General features: G+C 40.6%; 1 protein-coding gene across 8 annotated transcripts in view; it reads left to right on the forward strand.

Annotated features, from left to right (window-relative positions):
• Positions 1-24,171, forward strand: part of Ano5 (anoctamin 5) — an 88,701-nt gene that overhangs the window by 37,064 nt on the left and 27,466 nt on the right. For 7 of the 8 annotated variants that reach the window (NR_073508.1, XM_006540824.4, XM_006540823.4 and 4 more), the window contains 6 exons: positions 6,760-6,873; positions 9,088-9,200; positions 18,411-18,545; positions 19,193-19,298; positions 19,419-19,479; positions 23,197-23,348. Coding sequence is in view for 7 of the 8 variants with exons in the window: in XM_006540824.4 (XP_006540887.3) it covers positions 6,760-6,873; positions 9,088-9,200; positions 18,411-18,545; positions 19,193-19,298; positions 19,419-19,479; positions 23,197-23,348 (681 nt within the window). In the remaining variant the exon portion in view is untranslated. The remainder of the gene's footprint in view (positions 1-6,759; positions 6,874-9,087; positions 9,201-18,410; positions 18,546-19,192; positions 19,299-19,418; positions 19,480-23,196; positions 23,349-24,171) is intronic. The other variant, XM_006540825.4, reaches the window with a different exon arrangement.

Genomic DNA, 24,171 nt, shown 5'->3' on the forward strand with positions numbered 1-24,171 from the left:
ATATCTTGCTGGACTGTTAGGGCCACCTTTAACTTGTTAAGCTGCCAGCTGGGCAGTGGTGGCACATGCCTTTAATCCCAAATCCCAGCACTCAGGAGGCAGAGGCAGGCAGATTTCTGAGTTCAAGGCCAGCCTGGTCTACAGAGTGAGTTCCAGGACAGCCAAGGCTACACAGAGAAATCCTGTCTCAAAAAACAAAACAAAACAAAACAAAACAAAACAAAACAAAACAAAACTTGTTAAGCTGCCTACTTCTTTATTTAAGAATAGATTGTTGATCTTAATAACAATAGTGCAAGAGGCATTATGTAATCTCAGAACAGCCTGTCACTGACAGCTCAAAGGTTTGAGTTTTACATCACCATTGTAAATTGATTTTATTATCATAAAATTGGGTTTTATAAGTTTAAAGTCAGGGGATATTGATCACTTTTAATTCAGTTAGAATATCTTATTTTCTTTAAATGTAGATAGACTTCAAGGAACCTCAGACATTGTCTCCCCTTTGAAAATCATCTTCAACCTGGTCAGTCTATTTCTTCCCCATCTAGGATTAGTAAATTGTTGATGGAAAACTCCACAAGCTCCTGATTCCTTGTGTTAGGTTGGAAGAAAACATAGTTCTTATGTTACCCTGAGAATTCGGGTCATTAATCTGTAGAAAGTTTTGAATGGCTCTATACACACCTTGAATGTTCAGTCAGAATTAGCTGTCATTATCATTAGTCATCTGACTTCAGAAGGAAAAACATCTGGTCCTATATTGGTCTTGCACTTTGAATCCTTCCTGTGTTTGCTTGTTTGTTTGTTTGTTTTTACTAATTTCACCATCTGTTTTCCAACCACTACAGTCATGTTCTCCACACATTATCTATCCATTTATAAGTAGAAGAGATGACTCATCACATGTCCTAGTTCTTAAAACAATATTTTTAATCTAAATTCAGCGAGATCCTGTAAGACCCCCCAATGCTGGGCCTCCGCTCAGGTCCCAGGATGAGCTGGCCAACACCCCAATATCCCGAGAGAAAACCACACCTGATGCAAACTGCAAGAGGTTTTATTATCAGCTAGCTGAGGATGAACCCCTCGTGCCTCCAGGGCAGAGGATTTCGACCAGAGCATTGACAGCAGGGGGCTCTTAACAGCTAGCTGAGGAATTGGGAGGAGTTGGGAGGAGAGTTGGGAGGAGTAGGAAGAGTTGGGAGGAGTTGGGAGGAGAGTTCTTCTCTTCCGGGTGTCCTTGGTAAAATTTACAAGGCAGGAGTGGGGAGTGAGTTCTTTCTGAATTTTTATCTCTGTGTCCTCAGCACAGGAAGGCAGGCATCTCTGGTTGTAAAGTACAGAAACAAAAAGGCTTTTTGCTGGCTATAGAGGACAAAGAGCTTCTTTCTAGCTGTATTGTTAAAGATCAGGGAAAACAAGCTTGGGGAAATGTTTTAGGGGCTCTACCTTTCAGGGAGAAATGTTTTAAGCCGGGGTCTCACATCAGCAAACAAAACGTAGCTTCTAGAATTTTGTCACAAAAATACAAAAATAAATGTTTTGCGTTCCCACCAGGATTAAATGATCAATACCAATATATCAGACCAACACCTTTCAGGGAGTAAGAGACCCCACGGTTGTATCAGAAGGCCCATTGTCAGGCTGTGATGCTGCGGAAGCAGGGGTCTTGCTACCATCCTGTTCTGACAAGAACTGAGGATGCCGCCCATTGGCAGAGGACCAGCCTATTACAGATAAAGCCTTAGATTTGGCCTTCATCCGACCTTCCAAAAAGCAATGGCCTCTAAGATGGAGCAGGAGGCTAGTCAGCATGGCAAGGTCACTGCTATCCCTTCACCTCATCTTTTGCTTCCCTGCCACACTGTAAACCTTGCCTGTGTGTTTTCTAAGGCATAAAAGAACTCTGTTTGGAAGAGTGATGTAGAAAGAGTTCCTTACTTCCAGTCCCATCCAGAACATTTTAGTCTGTGTATGAGCTCGATGACAAAAATATCAGAGCCTCTTACTAGGGTAGGCTCTCATACTTTGAAGCATCTCCCCAAATACCACCCACACCAAACCTCACAGCATGAATTTATATATGCAAACATGTGATGCATGTATATAATGTCCGACCTAGAATTTCTGCATGACATATATGCACACACAGCATCGTAGTAGAAATAGGACAGTTTTTTTTAACATGAAGGAAACTAGATTTAGCCATTTGAATGGGTGAAAAAACTTAAACATGTCGTCCTGAGTTTTAAAATGAATGTCTGATTAATGAATCTGCATTGAGAGACAAACAGGTACAAACTTTTGTTTCATTTTGATCATAAAGATTTCAACAAGAACAGAGCTGGTTCTCAGAGCACACTCAAAGGAAGGGCACCAGCTTTCTCTTCCTCTATGGTGGACACATTCCATTGCTCTCCTACAGGTGTGCCAGTTGGCTGGGATTCACAGGCACCATGTTTCCTGAATATTGATGGAATACTGTCTATAAAGGAGCTCTATAGACAGCATTTTTCCAGATGTACAATAGCTCCTTTATATTTCTATGTATCTATAGTGTGAATGTTGGAATCTCTTATGGACATCACAAGTAGACTTGTGTAGGACAGTAAACCTGCTAGCACTAGTGGTTCACACTTGAGATTCTGGCCTTTCAAAGACTGCAGCAGAAAAAAAAATTATCATGAGTTCAAGACCAACCTGGACTACACAGGGAGTAGTCCCAGGCAAATCTGAGCAATCAAGCGAAGGCCCTATCTCATAAATAAATAAATAAATAAATAAATAAATAAATAAATAAATCCTCAAAACAATAATCATACTCAAGAAGATGGAAAAATAGAGAATGCCATATTTTGACCCATAACAAGCATGTCCCCCATCTCTCTGGCACTCCCTAGGGATGTTTCTTTCCTGGGACAAAACACCATGGGAAAAACCTATGTTCAGGCATACAATGGTAACCATAGACTCTGTGTGATCAATCAAAGCCCCTCAAATTTGAATCAAAAGCCAGAAGTGAGAACGCTTAATAAGAAAGGTATGTGGAATGCTGAAGGTGGCCAGAAACTAGGCCACTTGTACCAGGCCATCAAATTCTTGATGCCAGGAAATGATTCTTACAGAAAATTGAAAGTGGATTGCAGTTGACATGCATACAATAAGCCATCCTTTTCAGCCTCAATGCTGGACATTTCGTGATCTGGGTAGAAAAATCAAACCTTTAAGCCAACATTCCCTTACATAAAAACCTAATACAGAGTTAGACCCTGCCCTCGATCTCGGAATCCAGGGCAGTGTGAAGACCTTCTGCAGAAAAGCTGGAACCCTGTGAAGATGCAGCCTTGAACTTTAAGGGAAGACGCTGTCTCCTGTACATCCATCCAGAAGAATAAGCCGCTACTCATGAAGGAGCTGCAGTTTGATGTCCAGAAGGTCTGGGTGAGGGAGCATGAAGGTGGTTATGCACTTAGCAGATTCTCAGTTTAGATGGAGCAGCTTAATGTCAGAAGAAGATGTCCTCTAGGACTTCTCTGTAGGAGTGGAGAGGCTGGCTCCAGAGCACCAAAGGACTGGATGACTGTTTTGGTAGCAGCTCAGGCAGTTGTTGAGTTTAAACTGAACTGTACACTCCCATGCCATTCTGAACATCCCAGTGCACTCCATGTCTGCACTAGAGCATCTGTCTCTGTGTTCTATAAGTAGAACAACAAAGCCTGGGTGACAGCACATCTGTCTCAGACTAGATGTTTTAACCCATGGATGAAATGCACTTCTCAGGAAAACAATTTCTATTTATTCTGCACAATAACAAGACAGACGGTTGGCCTGGAGCTCAGATGGAGAAACATACGATGGCACGTTTGCATGGGGCTAGCAGGACCTCCACTCTTCAGCTACTTTCAGGTTCTTTTATTCAGCAAACACAATTTATATGGCTACAGCTGAGAGTGTTAGTTATCGCTCTGGCGAGTTGAAGTCTTCTGGAGATGATTCATGATCCTAGATGTCATTAAAATATTCACAACTTATTGGAGGAGATCAAACATTAAAATTATAAAGAGCTAGCAAGAAGTTGATTCCAATATGAATGGATAACTTGGAGGGCACAGGGCTTCACAGGGGAAAATAACTACACTTGTAATATAAACAGCAGGTAGGCCATAATTAGAAGTGAAGCCTGAAGATTGGTCTGAATAACTATTGGGGCCAAACGCGACCCCCAGGAGTTTTAGGGGACATAGCCCAGGGTGGGCTCGAGGAGTCCCAACAGAGTGAGCTCGCAGACAGTCCCAGTGTGTTAAATACTGAGGAAGAGACGGAGGCTTGTGCTGTTTTCCTCTCCGAGCCGAGGATTTCCACCTGGAGTTAACTTTTGTGCATGGGAAAGGAAAGAAATCTATTCTTTCTCAAACGTATTGTCCACCAACTTATAGCAATTATGGGCAAAAGTCAACTTTCTGCTTCACAGTGAAGCTGTACTCATAACTTAAGTATATTTGCCAACTTAAATAAAATTTCTCCAAAGTGTATGTGTTTACATACACATATACACATGCACCTACACACACACACACACACAGACCCTAGCAGAGCAACATCTCTATAGTACACATGCCATAGTAAACTATGGGCATATTTGGAGATTAAAATAAAGAAGAGAATGAAAATCAAGATAAGTATACATTTGAAACAACAGTTATTATTCTCTACAATTATTAAAGAAACTGGTACCAGTCTGAGGCAGATATTATTGTGGAAGTACTTTCTGTGTAAAAGTGTAGCGGTCTGTCTGACAGTCTTTTGTGATAACAGCTATCTGGCAGTTAAACCATAGTTGCTTATGGTCTCTTGTTGTTCTGACAGGTTTGTCTAGTTCTGTAACAATGTTCAGAGTTGAGCTGCACAAATTCTGTAATTTGAAAAACGCCCTCCCCCTACCCCCCACCCCAACTGTCTCCTCGTACTTCTGGAATATGCTTTCTCTCTCATCTGACTTAAGTTACCTGTCTTATACACCTCACCTTGACTCTCTAGCACCATCTTAAGTGATAGCCGCAGTACTACCCAGTCCTTGAGCTGCTCGGCTCAGTTTGTCCATTGCCAGCTTCCTGTGCTTATCAGAGATGGATGGGGCCCAAAATATTGAACACCCCAGTGTCCAACAGTTACAAGAGACTAAGTTAGATTTTGGTTACACTTCTGTTCCTCTCAAGGGAGAAGAAATTTATAAGCGCACATTTTCTTAAAGAATGTCCTCAGAAAAGTATGGTAATGAATTTCCTTATGGCATCAGAGAAAGTTCTGTTGTTCTGGACCTGTGAGCTCATGTTCATTTTCTTACACTGTTGTGACTTTATAGCAACAGGTCAGCATGCTCCTTAGACATTCCTGGTTTCCCTCTCAAATGGTTAACAGAGCTATTTCACCCACCAGAACAGAGCCCTCGACGGTTAACTCTACCCACCTGATTGTGTTTGTCCGCCCCTCACAGGAATCTGACCATAGACTACCCTGATTCCCAGTGAGGAGAACCATAGGTGGCAGGCTCTCATTACCATAGAAACTTCCTGGACATTTGTTTCCTCTCCCTATAAGAGAACAATCCTGTCTGTCTTTCCCAATGGGTGTAGATCTGTCTGAGTTTCCTTCCCATTGTACGGACTGCCTGCCTTCCACAATAATCTTAAAGAATAGAGTCATTCTTAGCCAAGTCCAGACAATGTTATGTATAGCTTACAATGACCATACTGCATATCTCAATATATGTTAGATTAGATTTTCCACTTTGTTGATGCTCAAGGCCGAATTCTTACCTTGGTTACTCTTTCCTAAAGTAATAATTCAAATTGTATGAAACAAGTTTTATCATTGATTGATAATCATCAAGTTATGTTAGCAAGGCTGACTATTAAATGCCCTTAAGACAGATGACCAGAGTGAATGATGACAATTCAATATCACCCATTAATGACAATAGACAAGATCCACTTTAGCCAATGAGTCTTGGAGAGATGAAATATGAGAGAAGATGGCTGGGCAGTGTGTCTAACACAGTTTCAGGAGGACCAAATTCAGCAAGCTGGGAAAGTAGACCTTCTGACAAACAGCTGGAGGGCAAAGTAGAATAGATTGGTTTATAATCTATTACAATCACAGGGAACACAAGAGGAAGTGCACAGAGGTGACCAACTTAAGATAATAAATTTAACAAGTTAATGTAAAGCAAAGGTTGTATATATCGCCAGAGTGATGGGTTGGAGAAATATAGATAACAGCCTGGCCACATATCAGTTTGGTCCCCGATTTCTCTAAATGAACTGTTAATGATGGTACTTGAAATGCGGGTTCTAGTAAAGAGTCGTGGCACACAGGATCCTCAAAGAAATTTGAGACAGAGACAGAAAAAAAAAAAATAAACGATAATTCATCCACCTGTGGCCTCCAGCAAGGCAATGGGGTATAGTCAGAATCTATGAATGAAAAACCTGCTAACTCTGTATGAATCTATATCTTCTCACAATCCAAAAATACAGGCATTCTCCAGTTATCAGAACCCATATCCTTTCAGAATAGATACTGTTCTCTTTTGGTTTTCAAAATGTGGAAAACAAAACAAAACAAAACAAAACAAACATGAAATTCCACAAAGTACCGAGGTCTGTCTGTCCTTAGCTTAGGTTGAGTGCGCTGAGTCCCTGCATTGTTAACCTCGCATAGTTAGCGCCCTGAGGTTCTTGCGTTCTTACTTTGCAGGTTTACTATATTCTGTCACGATGCCCTTTTGGAGTGGAAGAGGGGAAGAAAAAGATTGGGATCGAGAGACTGCTGAACTCGAACACTTATTTATCTGCCTACCCGCTCCATGATGTGAGTATCAGAGACCTCATAATGCAGAGGCTGTTTCCTCGCTCTCAGTCAGAGATTGCCTTCCTGGGGGACAGAGTCATCATCCAGTTTCTTTCCATTTTCTTAGGAATTACTTAATTCTCCTTTGTGATGGAAAACTTTCCAGAACTCGCTGCTTTCAGCCTGAGAATTGCACCAGCAGGGCTGAGGTGCGGTCAAAGACGCTTCATGTCTACATTTCAAACAGAGTCTTTTTAACAGTCATTTATATTTGCACATATTTTTTTAGGGTCCATTTTCGAAATAGTTATATTTTTAAAACTGGGTGGCATATTACTCAGAAATTTCTATCATGCCTTTTCTTACAGGTTGTGATTTTTTAAAAGAGTGAATGCACTCGTTTTTCTACCAATTGGAGAACTGGTTTCAATTACATGGAAAGCATTTTGCGGGGTATTACTTTCAAACAACAATAAACCCAAGCTCAGAGATCATGGATTCCCTAGAAACGAGGCAGATGTATAGGTGTACTGGGTGCTGAGGATGTCCGTCATTAGAAGTATTTTCACCAACAACCAAAATCCCAAAGACATTTTCTTTGGGATCAGTAACTCACTACACAAAAATATGGAGCCCTATGTGTTTTCCAAAGAAGTGACTGTTCATATGTTGAGTGCAGTTAGTCAAACCTGAAAAGAGCTGGGAAACCAGAGGCTTTCCAGAGAAATGTTTGCATTTCAGTGGCTAAGTGCAGTCAGCGTCCCTGTGGCTTACTGATAGAAATCATGCAGTTGGAAATCATGTCTATTCATGGCATTGAGACCACCTTTTGGATCTCATTGCTCATGTTTCAATAGCACTCTGTCCTACCTCTAAGAGACTTGTAAATGACGTGTCTTCTACAAGAAATGCATCCCTCAGCACAGAGAAGAAACCAATATTTCCATTGGAACAAATGGGAAACCCTTTTCTCTATTTTAAGTGTTGATAGTTGGACAGTTACACTGCTAAGGTGATATTTTGTCTATTTTTTCTTCGATTGAAAATATATTTTTATACACTATATTCTGATTATGGCTTTCCTTCCCCAACGTCCTCTGAGATCCATCCGACCTCTCCTCCCATCTGAGTCCTCACCCTTTTCATCTCTAGAATTAGAAGTGATTTTAAAAGCCTATAGCCCAACTTCACATGACTTAAACTGCAACGAACCAATCAATGCTCTGAAATATGACTTTAAGATGGTTCCACAAGGATGACTGTGACCTATTTCCTGTAAATTACAGTACCATTTTCATATAAGAATTTCCCCCTTTCAACTGGCATGTGACGCCTTAACAGAAGGGTGGAGAAGCTGCCTACCCTCCTCTAATATCTCCACCTCAAGATGTTCACAGTCTTCATCTGTGGATGAAGAACCTTGTGAGGATTACAGATTCAAGATCCTGATAAGTGGGCTGATAACACAGCAGGGTCTGGTTAGGTTAGCACACATTTACTAGGCATTCCTTGCCAATCTTTCATTACAAAGGTGATGATTTTCTTTTTGTATACTTTATAGAAGTGATATTTTGAAGACTCGGAGAATTTTGGTTCTTTTATTTACCTGTAAGACACTAATTCTCTTAACCCGTTGCCCTGTTGTAAGTCCTTTTCAGCACAGTCTTTGTTATTCACTGGGAATGGGTGGCACCCAGTTGTCTTTAGAGGCAGCTGGACTTCACCATCTTTAACATCTGTCTTGAATGAAAATTGTAAAGTGGTGAATTTTCTGTTTGTGTTTTTTAGAATGGTGTTTTACACCATCCCCAAATGCTTCCATAATGTTTTATTTCTCAAACAACAGTCAGGTTGCTTACAGAACAACAAAAAGCTTGAACTGGTACAACATAAAATGCCACACCTTATCATAATTTTCACTTGCATTAAACTTGAAGCTGAGTACTCACTCCACACTGCCTCAGCAGTTTTCATGTGCACATAATTTTTAATAGGTTAAATAGTTACTTGTGTAAGTGGCACTTTGCTTCCTAGACCAACCTCATAAATCACCCTGACTATGGTTTTGATAACTGTAGCAAATGATTTTGCGTGAGTAGAAAATGAATCCAAAAATCTATCAGTAAATGATGGTATGAGCTTTGCCCATTGACCACCTGTCCAGAGAGCTCTCTTCCCCGTTAATCATTGGTGAATCTTGCTTTCTCCTCTTACCTTCTCCTTGACTGTGAGCAGGGCCAGTATTGGAAACCATCAAAAACTACTCGCCCCAATGAAAGGTACAACCTTTGCAAGAACTGGGCTCGATTTTCCTACTTTTACAAGGAGCAACCTTTTCATTTGATTCGGTAAGTCATTCAGCACTGTGACCCTTAAAAGCCAATCATATGGTCTCAGTTCACAGGTCTACAGCAGGCTACTATGTTCACTGCCTTGGTACTCACAAAGATTCCTAGCCTCTCTCTTTTCTACTATTTGTTCATTTGGAAGCAGATACTTGTTGCCATGATCTATGAGAAGAATGTTGTAGCATAGCCATTAAGTGTCAGAACCTAGCACTTAGATAGGCTGGACCAGCCTAATTCTGTTCTCATACAAGTGGCCTACACTTAGTCATGGCATGGAAATGCTGTGTGGGTCATCTTGAACATGGAAACGAGGCTTTCCTTTCCTTTGAAAGTTCAATGTGATTGCTTTATATTTTAGTTTAAGTATCTATACTAATTTCATTTTACTCCCAGAGCAGAAGAAGTTAGAGTACAGGAGAAACTGACCTGTGAATGTTGTGTGTTGGTCTCAAGAAATCTGTAAAATTCTTGGTTCTATAATCTCATTTAAAAAAAAAAGCACGCAGTCAGTCAATGGGCAGTAAATAATAGACTCAAAGGGTATATGTGGATGTTTCAAAAATTATTCTTATAACTATTTTGTGTATTTTAAATTGTTTCCAAATTAGTATTATAATAAAAAAGCATTTCATAAATAGATTCGTGTATAGCCGTGCCTTGATTTTCAGCTGAGGAGCCCATGTGGACAAAGGCATTGATGTGAGTAAATGAAGCTGGCACAAGTGGATGATCTCATGTGCAAGATGTATATCTGGACCCTTTCTGGTGCAAATATATAAATTTAGATAGATAGAGGAAAAAAATGTCAGAGTGGAATTCTCAGATCAGACACAACACAGACAATAAGAAGTGCACTTTATTAAAGACATAGTACACCACAACAAAAACTATGTGCAATAAACATATCAGTGGAAGACTTTCATCTAGAATATAGGGGGGACTCATGTGGCAATGGAGAAATTGACAAAAGCATGTAACAGGCACATCACCAGAGAATTAGGTTTATGGATGGCAGCAGCACATGAGGAACGTATTCATAGTTATCCACAGGGAAATAGAAACACAATGTCATTGAGGTGGCACCACATTTCTACTGGCCAACACAAAATCAAAGACCACAAGAAGCCATCTTAGAGCCAGGCAGACAGTCATTTCAAATCTCAAACAATATTGTTAGTTTCTTATGAAGTCAAATGCATTCTTTTTTTGAATGATCCAGCAGTTCTGTGCTGGTTAAGTGTTTAACCAGGCAAAATGAACCATCTGTCCATGGAGACATCATAATTTGAACATTCAAAGCAACCTAGATAGTAATATAAAGACAAAGAACAATTCACATCTAAGAACTGGTATTGCACAAATAAGTCACATATTCATATAGAAACTTTGTGAGATCCTGCATCAAAATGACATTAGAAACCTTGTTCAGCAGTTAAAAGCACCTGCTGCATTTTTTAATTTTTTTTGAGGACAGAAGTTTGGTTTTGAGGACACACGTTCAGTTTTTAGCACTCACAACTGAGTGGGTACAGGAAATAATCACCTGTAACTTCAGCTGAGGGTGTCCTATGCCTTCTTCTGGCCTCCATGAGCATTTCACACTTGTGCCCATATACACAGACACATAATTAGAAACTGGGCTAATAAGTGTGGACACTTTGCCCCTTCTTAGAATTGGGAACAAAACATCCATGGAAGGAGTTACAGAGACAAAGTTTGGAGCTGTGATGAAAGGATGGACCATCTAGAGACTGCCATATCTGGGATCCATCCCATAATCAGCTTCCAAACGCTGACACCATTGCATACACTAGCAAGATTTTGCTGAAAGGACCCAGATATATCTGTCTCTTGTGAGACTATGCCAGGGCCTAGAAAAAACACAGAAGTGAATGCTCACAGTCAGCTATTGGATGGATCACAGGGCCCCCAATGGAGGAGCTAGAGAAAGTATCCAAGGAGCTAAAGGGATCTGCAACCCTATAGGTGGAACAACATTATGAACTAACCAGTACCCCCAGGAGCTCGTGTCTCTAGCTGCATATGAATAAGAAGATGGCCTAGTCGGCCATCACTGGAAAGAGAGGCCCATTGGTCGTGCAAACTTTATATGCCCCAGTACAGGGGAACAACAGGGCCAAGAAGTGGGAGTGGGTGTGTGGGGGAGCGTGTGGGGGACTTTTGGGATAGCATTGGAAATGTAAATGAAATAAATACCCAATAAAATAAAAAAAAATTTTTTTAAAGTCTCAGAAAAAAAAAATGAAGCCATGAATATGGGAAGGAAAGTGGAGTGGGGGTAAAGTTGAGATGAAGGTTAGAGAGGAGGATAATAATCAGAATGCACATATACATGTACGAAATTCTCAAAGAACAACAACAAAATTAAAAGCAAGGTGAGGGCCATTGTGCAACCTAGTATTAGGATATTCACTTAGTACAGAAGTTACACAAACATGAAGGTCTAGTTGTTAGCCTGTAATTTTAAGTTTATTCATCAAGACCAAAGTTTAGTAAAAGTATTTTGTATGTGTAGCTATTTAAATATGTTTGCCCCCCATAGATTTATGTGTCTGAAAGCATTAACATATGGAGTGGCATTGTTAGGAGGAGTGGACTTATTGGAGGAGGCATTGTTGGAGTCTGCCAAAAGACCCTCACTCACAAAGACCACAGAGGAAACGATATTATATATATAATGCAGCAGGTGCTCTTAACTGCTGGACAAAGTTTCTGATGTCATTTTGACGTGGGATCTCACAAAGTTTCTATATGAATATGTGACTTATTTGTGCAATACTAGTTCTTAGATGTGGAGACAGGGTGTGGGGAGGAGCTATGGAATGGGGAATAGTCAGAAGGTAGACCTGGAGGGGGATAAAATCTGGAATGTAAAAAAAAAGGATTGAATATAAATAAATAAACAAACAAACAAACAAACAAACAAATGATATAGAACCCTCAGTTCCTCCAGCACCATGTCTGCCTGCATACTGTCGTGCCTCCCACAATGAAGATAAGAGAATAAATCACTGAAACTGTAAGGGAGCACCAATTAAATATTTGCCTTTATAAGAATTGTCTTGGTCATAGTATCTCTTCAACAGCAATAAAACCTTAAGATGTGGATTTGGGGACTTTTGATTTGGAAAGAAGTGGAATGCATTAAGTGGGGCTCAATGAGCTATCCTAATAGGAGTATGGAAGACATTGGAGGTTTGAGCTCTGGGGCTTGGCTCAAAGGGTTTCAGAGGAGAAGAGGTTTCTTACATTGTCTACAGATTGTTCTTGTGATGTTTTGAAGAATGTGGCTACTTTTTACCCTTCTCTGAACAATCTGCCCTAACACTAAATTGAAGAGATTTACATTAATTGCATTGAGGAAGGAAGTATCAAAACAACCTAGCAGAGACTCTGTCCTGTGGTTTACTCTTGTAAAGAGCATTTTGGTCAAATGTAGCAAAATGAGACGGAAAGAAAATACACAATGTATGCTTCAAAGATTAAAGGAAGTAGAATGGAGCTAAATTCTGTGTTAAGGAACTAAGCAGATTAAGGGAATGGTGAACTTGGGCAAGATCTTACCTAGCTACTCTTATTGTATATGCATTTGCAGTTCAACAAGGGATAGCTATATAATACTAGGTGTTTTTGTTTTCATTTGGACATAAGGAGATATAATTGTGTGTCAAATTGATAAGGGGTGATTTGTCATGGTTATTCTCAATTGTCAACTTGACTCGATCTGAAATGAACTACAATCCAGAAATGGAGAGCACCATGTGATCAGGATCATGAGGCATTGTGGTCATGCTTGTAATGATCTTGTGAAAAAGAATTAAAGAAAAGCTTGGGTCCAAGTGTGATGGCACACACCTTTAATCTCCGGAGACAGAGGCAAGCAGATCTCTGAGTTCAAGGCCAGCCTGAACAAGAGCAATGTCCAGGTACAGAAAAGTTTAGGTCCAGGTGTGATAGTATACATTTAATCCTAGCACTCAGGAGAGCAAGGCATGATGATCTCTGAGTAAGATGTAATAGAAAAGGAGGAGGATATGTTATAGCTCCCACAAACAGGAGAACTTGACAGCTTTAGCCACATTGCTCTGACTTTAGAGTCGAAAATAAAAGGGTTTATTGGGATGGTGGTTAGCTGGAGCTAAGAAATTAATGGTGACTAAGAAGCACCTCCATCATTGAGGTGAAATCTGAGAAGTGTTTTCTGAGAACACAAAGAAGCTGTGTTCCAGAGATAGCCAAGGTGAACCTCATGCTGCGGCTAGACTTGGTAAGACGTGAGAGTCACCCAGGTGGTACTAGTTTTGAAGGCATGAAGGGGTCATGGAGAGTAGCTGAGGCTTGGCATTGTTGAGATGTTAGGAAAGACCATTGTGAAGGTGTAGCCTCAATGGCAGTTGAAGGAAGCTAGGACTGAACAAGTCATGTAAAGTAGTTGAGGCTTGGCACCATGAAGAGAAACTACGAGAGGCTACTGTTGAAAGTGGAGTCTAGTTGCAGCAGAAGACTCCAGCATATTGGAGATGCCAGTACCATAGGATGACTACGGAGAACAGCAGCAGCAGCTGTGGACTGGAGTCAGTCAGAGCTTATAGTGCTATATAGGGGCAGTGCTGGAGAAGTGAGCCAAAACCCTTTGGAGAAGCCTGGAGGAGCCCAAAAGATCATGTGTGGATCGTAGATATTAGAACAAGAAACTGTGAAGTTGAGATTGCCTTGAAGACCCCAAGATATTAGAGATATCAGAGCAGTGAGGTACCTGCCAAGAAAAACTCCTAACAAGGAGTGGAACCCGGCAAAGAGAAAGTTTGTTACAGTCAACAAAGGTGAAAGGAGTTGGATATTAGACATTAAGATGCAGAGTTTGAAGTTTTGCCAGCTGGTTTCTGGTATTGCTTTAGTCCAGTATTTTCTCACTATGACATTTTGGAATAGTAATGTAAATTCAGTGATTTTGGAAGTATGTGATCTGCTTTTTAATTTTGATTTTCTAGGGGATTACAGTTTAGAAATTGCATGAATCTGAGAAGAGACTTTAAACTTCAGACTTTTAGACATTTTGAGACTGTGATAAGAGTACTTTTGAAATTAAAATACATATATTTTACATTCTATTATAGCTATAAACCTATGGGGGCCAAGGAGTGGAATGTGGTGGCTTGAATAGGTTTGTCCACCATAGATTCATATGTTTGAATGTTTGTTCATAGGAACTGGCACTATTAGAAGGTATGGCCTTATTGGAGGAGGCATAGCATTGTTGGAATAAGTGTGTCATCATGTGGGTGGGTTTTGAAGTCTCCTATGCTCAGGCACTGCCCAGTGTGGAAGAGAACCTCCTCCTGGCTGCCTTTGAAACACAGTCTCCCCTCTGACTGTCTTCAGAAAATGGTCTTCTCTTGACTGCTTTCAGATTAAGATGAACTCTGAGTTCCTCCAGCACCGTGTTTGCCTACGTGCTCCCATGCTTCTCACCATGAAGATAGTTGAACAAACCTCTGAAACTATAAGTTTGCCTGAATTAGATGTTAGCCTTTATAAGAGTTGCCTTGGTCATAATGTCTCTTCTCAGCATTAAGACCCAACTAAGACAATATGCTTCCTCATTTTATGAACATAAATTCCCATTTGATCCCATTTAGGAAATGGCTCAACAATTTCCCACATTGAGGCTATTTTAATAATAATAATACACTAACAGGCTTTTTAGCTTTTTAATAGCAGGCAATGTTATACTTGAAATTTGAAAGGGAAATGAAAGTAGCCATTTAAAAACTATGTATAAATGTTGTGAAAGTAACCAACCATGATCTGATTACAACTAAGGTCCACTCCATGAGATAGAACCCACGATCAACACTGCCTATGTGGCCAAGAGCCTGAGACTAGATAGCCTATTGGAAATCTGAAGAAACAGCAGTAAAATGACTTTTAACATAGTCTGCTATATTCATAGATCAGTGTCTTGCCCAGCCATCATCCAGGAAGCTTGCTCCCACAGTAGATGAGAAGAAATACAGACTCACCACCGGACAATGTGAGAAGTCTTTAAACATTCAGTCCCAGATGGGATATCTCCATCAAATCTGTCCCCTCAGGGCTTGGGGAACTCTAAAGAGGAGAAACAGAAAGATTTTAAGAGTCACAGGCAATGGAGAACATCAAGGAAACAAAAATTTCAAGACACAGCAGGACAGATGCATATATAAACTCATGGAAACTATGGCAGCGTGCTCAGGGTCTATATAGGTCTGCACTAGATGTAAATCCAAGCATTGACAGGAGACATAGACCCTCATCCCTAACCCAAAAGCTGTATCCAATTCATGTTCACTCACAAAGGAAAAAATAGTCTTCTCCAACAGAGTATCACTTGGTACATGTGACAATTTTTATATGCTTGACCCAGGGAATGGAACTGTTTGAGAGCGTGGCCCTGTAGGAGTAAGTGTGTCAGTGAGGGTGTGAATTTTTTTTATTAGATATCTTTTATATTTACATTTTAAATGTCATCCCCTTTCAAGATATTCCCTCCAAAATCACCCTATCCCATCCCCCTCCCCGGCACACCCCACCCCTTTTCCCCCCTCAGCCCCCACAGTGCCCCCAAACCCCCAACCTCCCACTCACTAAGACAACTACTCCTGTTTCTCTGTTCTAGCATTCCCCTAAACTGGGGCATCGAGCCTTCATAGGACCAAGGGCTTCTCCTCCCATTGCTGCCCAACAAGGCCATCCTCTCCTATATATATGGCTGAAGCCATGGGTCCATCCATGCATACTCTTTGGTTAGTGGTTTAGTCCCTGGAGCTCTGAGGTTACTGGTTGGTTCATATTGTTGTTCCCCCTATGGGTCTGCAAAACCCTTCAGCTCCTTGGGTCTTTTCTTGAACTACTCCATTGAGGACCCTGTGCTCAGTCCAATGGTTGGCTGAGAGCATCCACCTCTGTATTTGTCAGGCACTCACTGGCAGAACCTCTCAGGAGGTGACTATATCAGGCTCCCGTCAACAAGCACTTGTTGCCATCCACAATAGTGTCTGCTTTGGTAACTGTATATGGTGGTGGATCCCCAAGTGGGGCAGTCTCTGGATGGCCTTTCCTTCAGTCTCTGCTCCACACTTTGTCTCTGTACCACCTCCCATGGTTATTTTGTTCCCCCTTCTAAGAAGGACAGAAATATCCACACTTTGGTCTTCCTTCTTCTTGAGCTTCATGTGGTCTATGGACTGTATCTTGGGTATTGCTAGGTTCTGGGCTAATATCCACTTATCAACTTTACATTTTAAATGCTACCCCCAAAGTCCCCTATACCTCCCCCCCCACCCTGCTCTCCAACCCACCCACTCCCACTTCCTGGCTCTGGTATTCCCCTGTACTAGGGCATATGATCTTCGTGTTTTTCAATGTTATTTATTTATTTCTATTTACCTTACAGATATTTTGTAATGCAGCTGTATTACAGTTATATAACATCACTATATATTATAGTTTTTTATTGTGTTTTTGTGATTTTTTTCTGTGTGAATGTGTGGGTCTCAGCGCTCCTATGCATTCCTTGTGGTTTTTCCTTGGCTCTCTTTTCTCCTCTTTATTTTCCCCTATTCTGGTTTATCTATTTTCATTTTTCTTGTTTTATATCAGTATTATTATTTACATGCCTGTTTGTATTCTAGAGAGAGTGTTGGTGTATTTGAATGTATAGGGCAGTCAGGGGGATCTGGGAGGGGAGCCATATTCAGAATATGTTATGAGAGAAAACCATCAATTTCCAATAAAATAAAATAGAGAAAAAAGAAACAAAGGGAATTCCAAAGAAGGAAAACAAAACTAAGAAACAGAAAACTAAGTTTTTAAGATGTCCAGTTTCCTAATGAATTCCTGAGAATATGTGTAATTGTGGCAGCTGAGCACTTGCTATGCCTCCTAAAATGGGTACTGTAAACTTTCGAGTGACTAAATACAATATGTTTAAAAAGAAAATATTTAGTACTTAAATATAATACAGGGGAGGCTGAAACAGGAGGTTTGCTGAGAGTCCAAAGCTAGTCTAGGTTACAGAGTGAGACTATCTCAATAAAGGAAAGACAGGAAAAAGAGAGAGAAAAAGAATATTAGTGTCCTTTTGGTAAGGTTAGTGATATGCAGTGTCTTTGTAGGGTTTCTATTCCTGTGCAAAAGTCATGACCAAGAAGCAAGTTGGGGACGAAAGGGTTTATTTGGCTTACACTTCCATACTGCTGTTCATCACCAAAGGAAGTCAGGACTGGAACTCAGGCAGGTCAGAAAACAGGAGGTGATGCAGAGGCTATGGAGGGATGTTACTTACTGGCTTGCTTCCCCTGGCTTGCTCAGCCTGCTCTCTTATAGAACCAAGACTACCAGCCCAGAGATGGCACCACCATAAGGGGACCTCCTACCTTGATCACTAATTGAGAAAATGCCTCACAGCTGGATCTCGTGGAGGCATTTCCCCAACTGAAGCTCCTTTCTCTGTGATAACTCCGGTCTGTGTCATGTTGACACAAAACTAGCCAGTACATGTAGCATTATAGAAAGTTTTTTGTTTCTTAGTAAAGTCTCAGGGAGATGCAGGTTCATTCACAAGTACTGTGGGAAAGCTGTCTGCAGCAGATAGCTTAGGGACTCTGATGACATTGCAGGAAAATAAAAAGCAAAACTGCATAAACATTTATCAACATTGAAAAGAAAACAGAGGACACACAGAAAGACACTGATTTAATTACAAAGGTTCCAAAAGCTGAAGAATTAGAATGGGGCATGAGAAAGCTATTTAAAATCTGCTTAAAGTGCTCTCTGTGAGAGGTGAGCATTGTGTCCCTTTTGCTCGTTCACTGCTGTCTCCTCCCAGGGCAAACTTGAAACTATAGGGTTTCTATAGTTCTATAGTTCTCAAAGTATTAAGTGGTAAATTTTGAGACCCTCTGAGAGGTCAAGCTGCTCATGTCAGAAGCCTTTGGAAGGTTACTTACTTGAAACACATGAAAACTTAAAATTCCTAAGTTCTCAATATGATATTATTTAGCATTTAAATTCTATCTTAGTGCCTTTCTTCTTACATAGGCTATTTCTTTTAAGTACTATTGCTGTAAACTTTGCTTGCCAGAGTGGAGACAGTGTCATGTGTCCCTCGGTCTTCTCCCAGCCTCTGATTTTGACTCTCTATCACAGGAATTATTTTGGAGAAAAAATCGGTATCTATTTTGTATTTCTCGGGTATTACACAGAAATGCTGTTGTTTGCGGCTCTGGTCGGCTTAGCCTGCTTCATCTATGGCTTGTTATCAATGGAAAATAACCGAACTAGGTGAGCCTAAGAGACTGGTACTCATAGAGACTGCCTTTGTGTCAGCTTAAGCACTCTTCTTATTTTCCCCATTGCCCTTAAAATGTATCCTGTGGCAGCAGGTAGTATTATTCTTGCTGGGGACTTTATGGAAATTGTCTTTTTATTGTTTTGGTTTTAACCTCATTTATTCTTTCCTTGCTTGAAATCTTCATACATGATTTGAGGAAAACCATCCCTATCTCTTCAGTTCTCCTCGGTATTTTGGCATTTCCTCCCTGATAACCTCACACACATGTGTGTAGGACCATGCACTGAAGCCTCTCGGGGGCCACATCCCCAAAGAAAACTGATTCTCCATTCCCCAGCACCAGTCATCAGTTGTCACTAGCTCTCCAGCTAGAAGTAGGATCTCATGGTCCCTCATCCCCCATCCAGCCTGGGATGTTATCTGGCTTGCTCCTGCTTAGGTCTTCTACATCGGGCTGTTTCAGAAAGTGTAGTTTACAGACTCCATTTCCTAGACTATGTCTTTAGCCACTATAGAAACATTTACTGCATTCCCACTTTTTGTTGTGAGTGGAAGCTTATTAGGCAGTTTGGGTAGAGTTGACTAGATTTTTCCCTTTAAACTAATGCTTTTTTATTTATCTGACTTCTCTGGGTAGCACTGAAATCTGTGACCCTGACATCGGAGGTCAGATGATCATGTGCCCACTTTGCGATGAAGTGTGTGATTACTGGAGACTGAACACCACGTGTTTGCATTCAAAGGTAAGTGTGCAATGTGGGAGGGATGAAGACCGAAACCTCCTTTCTATGGAGATGTGTTTCATATTAAGTGTTCTCTTTATTTTGTTTTGTTTTGGTTTTTTGGTGGTGCCGCTTTTACAGTTCTCCCATCTGTTTGATAACGAGTCGACTGTGTTCTTTGCGCTCTTCATGGGGATCTGGGGTGAGTACAAGGTCTCCTTCAAAAGAGTTTTCTTTGTATTATGACATTTCATGAATTTATCACATCATGTCTAGTCTGTTGTATAACTTGGTCAATTGTTGTTTGGTTTTTTTTTTTACCACTAGAAAGAGCTCTGGAATAAATTTTGATATATATATGTATATATGACAAGATCTCATAAAGTGCAGGGTGGTCTTGAATTCCCCATGTGACCTTGAACTTCCAATCCTCCTGCCTCTGCTGCCTAAATTCTAGGATTACTGGTATCTACCACCACACCAAGATTATGTAGTTCTAGGGATAGAACCCAGGGATGTGTGCACACTAGGCCAGCACTCTATACATTGAGCTATGTCTACAGCTCCTGAAACGAATATATTTATACAACAATCTTCTAAGAATAATTCTTAGCAGAGGGAAGACCAATGGGTGGATACTTCATTCCTCCTTAGAATAGGGAACAAAATACCCATGAAAGGAGTTACAGAGACAAAGTTTGGAGCTAAGATGAAAGGATGGACTATCCAGAGACTACCCCACCCAGGGATCCATCCCATAATCATCCACCAAACGCAGACACTATTGCATATGCCAGAAAGATTTTGCTGAAGGGACCCTGGTATAGCTGTCTTGTATGAGATTATGCCAGTGCCTGGCAAATACAGAAGTGGATGCTTACAGTCATCTATAAGATGGAACACAGGGCCCCCAATGGAGAAGCTAGAGAAAGCACCCAAGGAGCTGAAGGGGTCTGCAACCCTATAGGTGGAACAAAAATATGAACTAACCAGTACCCCCAGAGCTTGTATCTCTAGCTTCATATGTAGCAGAAGATGGCCTAGTTGGCCATCACTGGGAAGAGGGGCCCCTTGGTATTGCAAACTTTATATGCCCCAGTACAGGGGAACGCCAGAGCCAAGAAGCAGGAGTGGGTGGGTAGGGGAGAAGGGCAGAGGGAGGGTAGAGGGAACTTTCGGGAATAGCATTTGAAATGTATATAAAGAAAATATCTAATAAAAAATAAATAAAATAAGAAAAAAAGAATAATTCTTAGCATGTGAATTTTCAGAGGAAAAAATATATATGTGTACAACTTAAAAGTTTTGTTATATATTTATATGACTTATATTAAACTGGACTTTTACACACATTCTGGTTTTATTTCTCAGCACTAGAGATGCCAGAAGTTTGGCAGGCTGTTTGTCATATGTGACTTGATGGATAGGGTGTCATCTCATTCTGGTTTTGATGTGCACATTTTCTTTTTTTTTTATTAGGTATTTTCCTCGTTTACATTTTTAATGCTATCCCAAAGGTCCCCCATACCCACCCCCCCAACTCCCTACCCACCCACTCCCCCTTTTTGGCCCTGGGGTTCCCCTGTACCGGGGCATATAAAGTTTGCAAGTCCAATGGGCCTCTCTTTGCAGTGATGGCCAACTAGGCCATCTTTTGATACATATGCAGCTAGTGACACGAGCTCCCGGGTACTGGTTAGTTCATATTGTTGTTCCACCTATAGGGTTGCAGTTCCCTTTAGCTCCTTGGGTAATTTCTCTAGCTCCTCCATTGGGGGCCGTGTGACCCATCCAATAGCTGACTGTGACCATCCACTTCTGTGTTTGCTAGGCCCCGGCATAGTCTCACAAGAGAGAGCTATATCTGGGTCCTTTCAGCAAAATCTTGCTAGTGTATGCAATGGTGTCAGCATTTGGAAGCTGATTATGGGATGGATCCCTGCATATGGCAATCACTAGATGGTCCATCCTTTCGTCACAGCTCCAAATTTTGTCTCTGTAACTCCTTCTATGGGTGTTTTGTTCCCATTTCTAAGAAAGGGTAAAGTGTCCACACTTTGGTCTTCGGTCTTCTTGAATTTCATGCGTTTGGTAAGTTGTATCTTATATCTTGGGTATCCTAAGTTTCTGGGCTAATATCCACTTATCAGTGAGTGATGTGCACATTTTCATCTCAAGTGTTTTTGATATTTACTAACCATTGGACTTTCTTTGCCACTGGGAGCACTTTTAGTGCTATAATGCTAGCATTTGTGTAACTAGCAAAGGAATCCTCTGCACTATATATTGCAGATATTTCTGAACACACCATTGACATTCGATCTTTTGTTCAGGTCAGGAGAGCCTTCATTATGGAACCAGATCCTAAGCAGTTTTTCTAACTTGTCTTAAGCTGTGTGCTTCTGTAGCTCACCTAAGATGTGTAGCCACACATGGTCGGTGCCAGAAATGCAGTGGTTTCATTTCACTCAGTCTTGATTGTGATTTGTCAGCTTCTATAGTGTCCACTGTAGAGCAGACAAGTGTTCTACATGCAGAGGTTAAAATATGTCTGAGTACAACCTTTATCCCATGACTCCGGTCACTGGTCTACCTGCTACTTTAGAACAAGCAACTTCATGACCTTAGTTTCCAGAGTTTCAGAGTTGAACATTTGTGTGCTCAAATATGTGTTGAATGCTGTCCATCTCCAGCCTCTTCTCTTTTCTTTGTCTTTAGCTCTTTTTTTGCTTTCTCTTCCCTGCCCCTCCCTCTTTCTCTTCCTCCTCCTTCTTCTCCTTCCTTTCCCCCTCCTCCCCATCCACCATGGTGTCCAACAGTTCTCTTTCTTGTACTTAAATATCATTTAAGTTCAATCTAAAATGCTCAAGCAAATGGTCTCTATAAATTACAGAAATCCCTTTTCAACGATATTCAAATATTGGGATCCTTGTGAATGTACACAATCTCAAGGAACCCTTAGAAACCATGACTGTAGTTGGGTGTTAGAATGTGTCTCTTCTATTTTCATGTAATACACTTTGCCTGGCTGTTTTTCCAGGATGTGACATCTTTTGTCCCCGTCTGTGTTATCAGGTTTGCCTAATTTTTCCTTAGAATAACATCCTTGGCAGTCTTGACCTGAGAGGGGTGTAACTGTTCAGTGAGCATAAGAGTCACCAATACTGTTTCTAAAATTTATACCAATTGTTAGTGCTTAGCTAATTTCAAGATGAAATATCATGACAGAATGAGGGGATAGATAGATGATCTGGATATTTAAAGATTTAACTATTAAGAAATTAACTTGGATTTTTTTTCATTTGTTTGTTTGTTTGTTTTTCGAGACAGGGTTTCTCTCTATAGCCCTGGCTGTCCTGGAACTCACTTTGTAAACCAGGATGGCCTCAAACTCAGAAATCTGCCTGCCTCTGCCCCCCGAGTGCTGGGATTAAAGGCATGCGCCACCACACCTGGCTAACTTGGATTTTCTTAATGAATTATTTCTGCATTATTATTTAATGTCTCATCAGTAGTCACTGATAAGCACAGTATTAAAATCGAATGCCATTTCCAACTGACAACATGTGAACTGCTTTGCAAACAAAAGAATTTACAATAGAAGTGAAAGTTCCTGTTTTAAGATTTATTTTTATTATTTTCAATTCTGTGTGTATACGTGTATATGTGCACGTGTGTGCACATAACATCGGGTATCCAATGAAATAAGACCTGGCATTGAATTTTGTGGAGCTGGAGTTAAAGGATGGTGTGAACCTCCAGATGTAGGTGTTTGAGGGATGAACTTGAATCCTCTGCTAAGGCAGCAGCCAGGCCCTCTATACTGTAAGCCATGCCTCCAGCCACTAGGGTTGCAGTGTTGCTATTTTTGTTTGCACATATATTGATGCGTTTACCTTGATGCTTTCCTCCCCTGAAGTCACATTGTTTCTGGAGTTTTGGAAGCAGCGACAAGCCAGGCTTGAGTACGAATGGGATCTGGTGGACTTTGAAGAAGAACAGCAGCAGCTCCAGCTTCGGCCTGAATTTGAAGCTATGTGTAAACACAAGAAGATGAATCCTGTGACAAAGGTATAGTAGATTTGGAGCAGGAATTTGCCCTAGCAGACCGTCTGCTAGGATGCTCTAGAATAGTGTTCTGTCAGCATACAAATGAATTCATAAATTTCCCTATGGTTTTCACATATATGAAAATGTTCAAACACATTGACAAATAGAAAGCTATAGCTACTACCCAACACTGCATTTTCACCTCATAGACAGCATTTTGTCACGTGTGTCTACACAACATTCTGTCACTAGATTACTTTTAAAACAAATCCAATATATTAGAATACTGAATAGGTGAGTTTACTACTAGATGAATAAAAAGGAAATAGAAGCTAATGTGAATGGAAATGAGACAACGTATTAAGCTTAAACAGTAGTTGTATAAAGATAAGGATTGAAGAGTGGAGACTTTATTTAATCAAATTTCTCTTTGCATGATGCTTTTACATTTGATTGCCATGGAAAAGTCACTTCTTTGGAGCTGAGAAGGTTCTGGTTTTCACATCTTGAGCCATCAAACTGGCTATGTATTCTTGACCGAGGCCTCACAATTTGTGTAACTTCACTGTCATTGTGTGAAGGTAGAATATTCTTTTCCTTCAGAAGCCAGAATGTTAGCTACATAGATTAAAAGCACCAGATTGCTATGAGAAAGAGAATGTACCCCACCTCAGATTCCTTGTCCACTGTGTACTCCCCTCCTTTCTTGAGGGCATCATTGCAGTGTAATTCCCAAAATATTTTCCACACTTTAAGAATTAGCCAAATATCTCTTAATTTTATTGAAATGTCATATAATGCCCAGTATGTATAACACCTAGTCAATCTAGTGTTGTGTAAATTA

This window comes from Mus musculus, chromosome 7 (genome assembly GCF_000001635.26).
Source record: "Mus musculus strain C57BL/6J chromosome 7, GRCm38.p6 C57BL/6J".
Lineage (NCBI taxonomy): Eukaryota > Metazoa > Chordata > Mammalia > Rodentia > Muridae > Mus > Mus musculus.